This window comes from Thunnus albacares, chromosome 16 (assembly GCF_914725855.1).
Source record: "Thunnus albacares chromosome 16, fThuAlb1.1, whole genome shotgun sequence".
NCBI classification, from domain to species: domain Eukaryota; kingdom Metazoa; phylum Chordata; class Actinopteri; order Scombriformes; family Scombridae; genus Thunnus; species Thunnus albacares.
The window spans coordinates 12,109,009-12,119,149 of record NC_058121.1 but is presented as its reverse complement, the minus strand read 5'-3'; the positions used below and the strand labels follow the sequence as shown (position 1 = coordinate 12,119,149).

At 38.9% G+C, this 10,141-nt stretch overlaps 1 protein-coding gene across 1 annotated transcript in view; it reads left to right on the top strand.

Annotated features, from left to right (window-relative positions):
• The first annotated feature begins 3,900 nt into the window (after window positions 1–3,900).
• Window positions 3,901–10,141, top strand: part of akap12b (A kinase (PRKA) anchor protein 12b) — a 47,302-nt gene continuing 41,061 nt past the window's right edge. The window contains exon 1 of the mRNA XM_044329962.1: window positions 3,901–4,235. Coding sequence (XP_044185897.1) covers window positions 4,107–4,235 — 129 coding nt within the window. The 5' untranslated portion in view covers window positions 3,901–4,106. The remainder of the gene's footprint in view (window positions 4,236–10,141) is intronic.

Sequence of the window (10,141 nt, the reverse complement as noted above, 5' to 3'; positions counted from 1 at the left end):
GAGCTGTTGCTCGGTGCCCACGCCAGACATCAACCCTCAGGGCCACATTCTTCAACTCTCTCTGTCTCTGAAAAACACGAAGCTTGCCAACATTTCACTGTTGCAATTTTACAAAAATATTCATTTCTAGTATCAACTGTTTCCACAAAGATACCTGTTATCCATCTGCAAACTGTAGCAATGCAGTGAAACAGTCTCTTGTGTCTAAAAGTTGGAGATTCTCTCAGTCTCAGAGACGCCAAATATGTTTAAATTTTATAATTCTGTATTGTTTGGATGGCTGTTACTTCTCATATCTCTATCTCTTTCTCTCGCTGCTCATCCTCTCACATCGAAGCAGAGCAATAATCACTGCTTTCCAAATATAGTCAGATCTATACATCAGTGCCAGTGGTCAGCAGAAAAGAAGTAGGTCAGTTGTATTTGGACAAAATCCCTGGAGTAGATTTCCATTTTCCATAGAACAAGCATGAAACAGTGAAAGAGACTGTTTGTGAATGTTACCCCTCCTGTAAGTAAGTGTGTGTGTGTGTGTATGTGTGTGTGTGTGAGAGAGAGAGCACGCCTTTTTAATATGCCCTTAAATTATTGTTTTATTGAGCGGAGACTATGACATATCCGGTAAGGCTTTCACTTTAATGAGAAACTCCTTCCCCCATCCCCCCCTCCTCTTTCAGATGACATCAGCACTTCTGCGGATCGGCCTGACATGCTGAAGGTCATTCACTAACACATCTATCTGTGTACAACTGTAATGAGGGTTTCAGTCTTGGCTCACTCTCTCTTGTCGACACGAGTGTGAAGTCATTCTGTGGTTTTACAACATGAGCAGCCTGTATGTACTACTTACTGAATCATGTATTGACAGAATGCTGCTTTGGTAGTCTGACATGATTCAGTATCACAAAGGTGATGAGAAATCACGTCATGATTATTGCAAGACCTGCAATATGTAATTATACTTTTTAAACTGTGGTTAACAAGACTCTAAAACATTATTTTGAGGCAAGTTGTGTGTTACAGAAGTCCAATTAAAGGAAGGACTATTATGACAAAGTTGCATCTTCTGTCTCAAATGTCTAATTGTCTACATTTTCTGTGTTTGACGTTTAAATGTGGATAGTTGAGGACAGGGGATCCAACCATTGTTTCTGTTCTTTGGCTGCTAGACAGGGCAATATATGTTTTTCCTTACAATCAAACAACTTGAACCTTTTAATAATGCAACTAAAAAACTAAATGCTTAAAATGCTGATGGACTCTGTGATGACAGTTGTTTCAGGAAGTTGAAAGTAATTTTACAGCTACAGTCACTGGTTCCTCAATCACATAGAGACAGGCTGCCTCGCAACATGTTTGTAACAAAATTTACGCTTTTGTGGAAAAATTTCAAATCCATAGAAGAACCTCGGTGTGTTGGTGACATTTGCATTGGCATCATTTGTATTCATCGCCAAATTTGAATGATTTTAGGATTTGAAATCTTGTTGGTTATTAATGATATACTCTCATGTAGATTAGGGTATCATCTTCATATAAAAGTACAATTTCTTGCTAAGTGTTGCCATACATGATTCAAAGCTGTGCTAATATTGTTGTTTTTTTTTACATATGAGACCTAGACATTTTAATCCATATGTCTATTAATTAAATATTTGAGGTGTTTATGTAAGGCCTGCTAGCCGCAGTCATGTTTATTTCTTATTGTTTCGAGATTTTATCAGGTTAAAACATGAGACTTAAATGTCTCAGTGATGTCTTCAAGCGGTCAAGTTTCAAGTTTGTTAAATGTCAAAAGAAGTCAAGTTCAAGTCAGATCTGAAGTCCTAATTTTAAAATCCATAGTTCTGCTTCAGTGTGCTTCAGAAAGTGTTATTTCTTCAGGTTTTTGCCATCTGTTCAAATTACAAATAACTTCTTTTTTTTTTACCCCAGACTAAATAAAATGACCTCTGATTTGCCTTTATTTCATACTGTTTAATCTCGGCTCACAAGTCACCACAAACCACAAGACAGACATAAACCACAGAATGTATTCTACCTTATTTTCATTTTTCTATACTGTGTTTCTCTGCTCAAAGTGTTTGTTTTCTGTTGTTGTGCCGTGTGTTTTGGTTTTGGTTCAGCTGCAGCGACCCTCCGTCTAGGCCTGTGTGAACTTGGCTTTGAGCGTTGGGGCTGTAATTTGTGCGTTCTAAAATTCCAAAGAAAATGGCACATGGCTCAACCTGCAATTAACATTTAAACAAACATCATCTCCCCATCAGCGAGGCAGCGTTGCTCTACACTAACACACTTCAGGAGGCGCTGTCAGTACAGTAAAAATCAATCTATACAAACAAGGATGATGCATATCCTGTTTTTGTGCGGTTTGTATGTTGGAGAAAAATTAGATTAGAGACTCTTAACTAGATTATAATTACATTCTTGACCATACATTTGAGTTATGCGGCTGATTAACATGAAATGTGAGATACCATCTTGAACTTCACTGTAAATTCACTTGAAAAATCCAAGTGGATAAACTATGACGATTTAAGTATTGAGAAGTCAGATGGGAGTTCATATGATTGAACCACAGGAAGGAAACAGTAGCTCTCTCTCTCTATCTCTATCTCTTTCTCTGATATGAAACTACCTCACAATATTACCACAAAATGCACACAGAAACCATTTTAAACCCAAGCAAATTTACATTTCAAAGCACATTTTTCCTGACAGAGAGCCAAGAGTTGTTGCAGTGGTAGAATAAGTTTGATAACATTTTAGTAAAAGTAGTTTTTATATATCGACCCATATTAACTTATTGTAGATACACTGGCATCTGTTTACATGTTTATACACTTCTCAAAAGACTTTTCAAAAAATGTTCTGTGGCATTTTTGCCTTCATCTACCTTCATCTTCATAGAGACGGTGTGTTATATTTGACGAATGTTCCCAGTTGGGAACATCATAGTTACATGTTATACACCCACCAGAAAGCCCCACAAGGATGTTTGTGGTCATTTAGAAATAGTGTCACCATTACATAATTTGTTCACCAGGAACCACTGACAAGTTTGTTTTTCAACTAAAAAATGTCCCACTCAGTATGTATAATGGTCACAGTTGGGGAAAAACTGACTGAAGGATCCATATCAAGATTGTTTATGTTTTTAAAAATGACTATGGACCAATATATCGTTATCAGTACACATTGTGGTTTATGAAAAAAAGACAATCAGCAGATATATTGTATTTTTTAAACTCTCAAATAGTATTATTCCTAATGGCCTCAAAAATTCAGTATCAACAGTGCTATAGTTTATATCAATGCATTTACCATTCCATTTTATTCGGTGTCTTGCATGTAAAAATAAAACGTGTTCTGCTAAAACTACAACCATCAGACAAATGTGGTGGAGCAAAAACATTTCCATTTAAAATTTAGTGCAGGAAAAGTATAAAATCGTATACAACGAAAATAAGTGTAAATAAATATTTGTAGTTTTTTTCAGTTTTTTTTTAATCATTCCTATGGTATAAAACTCCAAATTTTCCCCCATTGACTTGTGCAGGTTTTGCTATGACGATTCCCTGATTTGTGATGTGATGTGTGTTTTACATCAACAGCTCTAATTTAATTTAGCAATCTCTTGGGATAGATTTAATTTCTACAGAGGATGGATAAACATTTCCAGAGGCTATAAAGCCTTCATTTCATTTATTAACCGTCATCCTCTTCTCTCACCTCTGTCGCGCTGTCGTCTGTCCTCCATCAGCAGCGTCTCTGCTGCTGCCGCTGCTGCTGCTGCAAGGCGTGCCGCGGCGCACCGGAGCCCCATGTGATAGTGACGGGAGGTGTGGGAGGTTGGAGGAGGAGGAGGAGGAGGGGGTGTCCTAAAACAGTTTGCTGGTCCTCACATTTCATCACTCCAGATCCAGGCCACCCCGGGGCGGAGCTGCACTGTAGAGCTCGTAATTCGGACGCGTTTGGATACCAGCTTCTGTAACCCAGTTGTGTGTGTTATCTTCGTGGTTGACTCGGGGTAGTTTTTTTTTTTTTTTTGCTTTAAATTGAACATAACCAAAGACAAGAAGTGTCCACCTCTGTGTTTGTTCGCCATGGGAGCAGAGAGCTCAGTGCAGCGGGACGTGAAGAGCCAGGAGGATGCCTCAGCCTCAGCCTCAGCCGGGGAGCTTAGTGCGGAGGTGAAGGTGCTCCAGGAGGGAGGCAGCGTCCTCGACAGCAAGGTACAGTCTTTACCTACTGACACCTTTTTGGTCCCTGTCACTGCTCACCACACCTCCCTGCGCAGTAGGCACAGAGCCGAGAGCGCAATGAGACAGTCTGGATGATGTAGGGACGTTTATCCTGCTTCCTACTGTCTGCTGTAACGCTCCTCACTTTAATTCTTTTATATCCGCTTACCTGTGTGTTTGCAAACATACCTGTCGTCCCCCCTCCCCCTTCTCTCCCTTATGTGTCCCACTCTGTGTGCATCAGTAGCGCGCTGCAGCCTCCATGCGCCTCCGATGCTGTTTTTGCTGAGTAATGGGTCGAGGTGTCTGCAGTCCCGCAGTAATAAAACAGTCCAGATTTATAACCAAACAGACCACCTGCGTTCAGGGTGTTAGTCATCAACACTGTGGATCACGAACCAACACATATTCATTTCTTTTGATGGTCTTTGGGGCTCTTGAAGAGAGCAGTGATGGATGATTGAATAAGAGTGTGACACACTAATAATAACAGGCTCACATCCTGCACTTTTCATGTTTTCCCCCAAAGCGATCGAAATATCCTCAGCTTTTCGACTTGAATTAAAAAATAGTAATCATCTACAACATTTCAGAAAGGATTCTTTATAAATATCATCTTAATTGGCAGATTTCTGTTTCTTTTACCTGCACAAAGGTAGAAAAGTTAAAAATTTTAGGCAGCAAATTTAGACAAATTAAAAATACATAATAATAATAATATAATAAGATAGTAATATATTATTTATATGGCACCATAACAGAGTTATAGAGTGCTTCACAGTAAAAACAAGAAATAAAAAGTAAATAAAATCCAAAAACACAAAAGTCAAGATAAAAAATAATTGAACACATATAGTTATAACAGATGTGGAGAGAAACTAAACTGTGGCTTCAAATACACATCAGAAAATAGACAAAATCTAGTAAAATAATAGGAAAGAAATGTGAAAATAAAACATGAGAGACATGATTTCACAAAAGTCACCATAAACTCACCATTTAAAGCAGACAGAATAAGGTCTAACCTTTCAGCTTCATAATATAATCGTCATTATTAGTTGTTTTTTTTTGTCCCATCCTGTGCTGATGTGTATCATTCAGGATTCTCTAGACCTCATGACTCCAAAACCATTAATGAATAATTAATAAAAATACAATGGCAACCTACTGGGAGAGAAAGCCCACTTTGCAGCCTATAAGCATGAACTTTTTTCCTCCCATTAAAGTCCCATTTAAGTCTGTTGTTGAAGTTCAGCACTGTGAGCATTGACACTTTGTTGTAGTTAATGCCAGATAATAAATGTGCTGTAGGCTTGATTAACTCTTGTTCTATGCTATGACTCCACATGTTAATGAAAATACAACTGAACTCTTCTTTTTAAAAGTTAACGCCTTCTTCATTTGTGCGGCCGTGCAGTGCGTGTCGAGGTCCGGCTGTCATCGTCAGAGGTATCTTGCAGACTCGGCACTCTTAGCTGTGTGTAAATTGCTCAGCATTGTGTGAGTGAATATTTGGAAAGCGCCTGCTAATGACTATGTATGTTTCACCACCTGCTCTATTCACGCCTCGTATAATCCATTGGATTTATTGACTTTTTTTATAGGCAAGAGGTCAACAGGTCACATTTTGTGGCCAGTCTGTCTTCCTGAAAGGTCAACACAAAGGTCAAATGACGCTGAGACGAAGGTTAAGAGAGAGAAAGGATATAACGTTTGGTAAAGATTTCAATCATACGTTTGCTCATTCTTGTTTAATTCTCAAGAATGTGTCTTGTTTGCTCCTGTTTTCACATGCCAGCGTGTTCATGCAGTTGTTCTCCAGTGACTTGACATCATCTGTGTGGCGGTCGGATGTTTTGTTAAGTCTTGAGCTGTTATCACAGGTATCATCGTGGCGGCGGTGTTTTCATTCGTATTTCACTCGTGACATTGGAATGTATGATATGAAACGTTTCAAAAGTGCTCATCTGACTTTAGTGTGTCTATTGTGCTTTGTGATTCCAGCTGATACACTTCATGTGCCCGTACCTTTGACAAGACGTCTCTCCGTGTAGCACATTGCTGGTCACAATGCCTGCACTGTCCTTGGCTGCTGGCAGCTTTGATACTAGCCAGGCTCATATTGTTTGTTATTGTACTCACACTCATTCCACATCAATAAAAACAGGTGATCAGTAGCCAAAAGAACTGGAAGTACGGGGAAATATCGGATCACTTTACTTCATTTGTAGAAATATGAGAAGTACATCAATTGCCCAAGCCACTATTGAATCATTGCTTGAATCTTCTTGGCTAAATTGAGTAAAATCAGTGACGCAAATTTGAATGTGATCTAATTTCGACATGACAAGTTGGAATGGCTTTACAACGTGAGATTATTTGTCTCGCGGAAGTTTATTATTGTTCTGTTTGGTAGCTAAGAAGCTCACGATCAGACTGGTTTATGGACATATGATGACTAAGGATATGAAGATGACATGAAATTATATGAAATATTATATGATGTCAAGCATGTTCAGTTTACATATTTTGTAAAACACATCCATGACACCGCTTTTTCCGTGCACATTAATACTTGTATAACTGCTGTCAACAATCTTGAAAAGTGAGGAAAAATCTTAAATGTTCAAATAGCTCCTATTTTGTACTTGCAAATCTGTAAAGTTTGTCATGAAACACAGAAGAAGACCATGACCCTGTCTGTAGCACAAAGTGTTTTATTCCTCACACATTACAAAATGGAGGATATAAGAAAGACTTTTTGTCTAAGATGAAAACAGTGATTTGGAAACCATTTATTTAGATTGAATGGTAAACAGAGATTACACTGATTTTACATGGAAATGGAAGGAAGTGGGGGGTAGTGTGTGTGTGTGTGTTTGCGTGTGTTTTGGATGGTGACAGTGTGTGCTTGGTTGAAGCGGATGGAGTCTTCCTGCTTGATACACAGTCAATAAATATCCTCCTCACTCCACAGAGGAATTTTAGCAATGCTTCTCTCTCCACCACCACCACCAGTGACCCGCCTTCCTCATACAACGCCCTCCAACAACCTCAGAAGTGTTATCAAAATAATCAGATGAAGGTCATGATACACGTAGGTGTTTACACGGATTGCAGAGTTGCTTCCAGGAAGGTTATGTTGTTGCAATCTACAGTACAGGAATCATTTTGTTAATGCCACAAAATCAGCTCATCTGAATATTTCAGAATGTTTTCATCCCAAAAATGTAGCTTTTTCCCACCACCGCTATGTTGTTGCCTGTGTACTATTGTCTGTGAGAGCAATGTTATAGTTTGGAAGTGAAATGTACTAAACAAGGTGGTTGCTCATGATAGAATAATTATTTACTTAATCATGATTACAAAGTTGTAATGTAAGCTTACCTTTAAAGTCCAACTGAAATCACATTTAATCATCCCTCTTTGCAGTCAAAAATGATGTCAACATGTTTTTCAAATGTATTGTCAATAATAAAATTATTAGAATGAATTTGAAAAAAAAAAAACGTCTTTTGGGAGAATTTTTGTCTCAGCTGGCTAGAGGGTTGTCGGAGGTTTGTTTGATTAACATTAGCTGGTAGGCTACTGGTGTTACACTGTATACAAGTTGCTGTAGCTACAAGTCATGGACAGACAGCGTGTCGCTAACAGGGATTTTGAGCAATGACCAAACCAGTGTCTAACCAGACCAAAGTGACATTTGCAGATATGTTTACATACTGTTTAATGTGCTGCAGTTGTGCGGCTTATCAGCTATCTAGTCTGCTAACTGATGTTAGCTGTGCACTTTCTCCTGGTATACGTTTGTTTGGTGGCTAAAGTGCAGGACAAGACATGTATTTATGTTTGTAAGTTAGATAAGGACATTTTAGCAGGAAAGCTAATGTGGATTGTTGAGTCTGAGATCCCTTGTGATTGGTTTGCATGTCTGATGCTAAATTTGTCCGACTGGCAGTACAACAGTAATTATTCACAGTTAAAGAGTAACTGAACACCAGGCTGAAAAATAGTGTTTCACTGCCCTCTCTGGTTGAACGTTTCAAGTTCCTATGTGCTCTTTTGCACATATACCTGCACCCAGCTGTGATGTCACTGTGTACTAACACACCTCGGAGTACACCTCTACATCACTGCAGCAAGGTGAGAAGTTACACGACTGGAGATCAATCAAAAAATAAGGTTTTCAATGTGTTAAATTGCTCTTTAAGCTGAAAATCTTGCAGGAGTTTTAACAGAATAACATGCAGAAAAATTACTAATTTTTAAACATGACTAACATGTATAATTTGCAGAGTGGATGTGTCTAACAGGGGGACTCTTTCTTAGTTTCCTAATCCACTTCTCTTTTCTGCACCCCAGCTAGAGAGGAGCTTTCTGTAAATTCGCTGTTACTGATGTGAAACTGCCGTATATATCAGTGTGGTCATACACATCTACACTAACTCCCAAATGAACAATAGCAAACACATTACAAGTAACCACCTAGACAGACATGAGACTTGCATCACATGTCCTCCATGATCCTTCACCCATCACAATAGCAGCAGCAGGTGACTCCAATCATCCAACATCATGTTACATAATGTAATGTGTGCTGATTAAGGCTCATACGTTCCTGTATAATGAGCTGCGGCTGATCAGACGCTGCTGTGGCTCTGATTATCCTGTTTAGCAGAGAGAGAGAGACAGAGTTGGGGGGGGGAGGGGTCAAACAGAGGATCCATTGAGGATGGGCTGGGACAGGGACAAGCCGGGGGCCCCTGTGTGCACCGGCCCAAAACAAGAGGAAGAAACCAACAGGGGAGGGGGTGGAGCAGCATTTTGGGTGGGCAAGGGCAGAGGGGACGGGTGTGGAGTCCAGAGAGAGAGAGAAAAAAAGAGTTTGAGAAAGAAAGAGAGTTAGAGGGGGACCCGCCAGCGTGACATAAAGTCAGATGAATCAGCCGATTGTTCCCTTAGTCCTCCCTCCTGCCTGATTTTAAAAGGACACTGATGACAGAGGTTGGGTGAAAATGGGCTCTCGTAAAAAGAAAAGAGCAAACTCAGAGTGTGTTTATAAGTGTGAGTGTAGAAAGTGAAGGTATGAGGCCTATTTGTCTTACTATCAGAGGGCTTACAAACAAATCTATTCTATCTAAAAAAAAGAGTAAAAGTAAAAATGTATTTGATGCAGCTAAGTTCCTTGTTTACTTTCATTCAATCAGTCATTTCCACTCAAAATGTACTTTTCACCTGTATATTCTGCATATCATGCAGAGAAAACATCAGCTGCTGTAAACACCACTGATATAATAACATATTGTACATCCAGAGAAACAACTGCAACTCAAAGAAAATATTGTTTAAAGGAAAGGTTTGCATTTTTTCAAGTCTATCTTAACATGACATGTCCATATGTACAACAAATGACTTTTTGTTCTCTGTAAGTATTCTGTCCATACTGGCTGTCAAGAAATGTGTAAACATAAATGTGTAAAGTGATGTGTTAAAATTACTTCTTAAATTCAGCTGAAGCTAATCTAATAATCAGTCTAAATTAGACAAATCTGCTTAAAACTGATTACAAGCTTAAGCAAAACTAAACTGGTAAATTCTGTTTAGGGAATGTTAGTTTGCATCTTCTGACAGTGAGATCTGACATAGACATGTGTGCTAAGTTTCCTTCTCCAGAGGTTTATCTTCATTGTGGCAACCAAAACATCTTTCACTGTGTGTCAGAAGTAATTCAATTAATGGAGTCAGAACAGAAAGTCAACAGACAAAGGTTATTCTGTACTATTCCACACATGCAAGGACATGAGAAATTGTATTAAATCAGAGGAATGCAATTTAAGCATGAGGGAGTTTTCCATCCCCAAATGTAAAGGCAAACTCCCAAACTGTAACTGCATTGT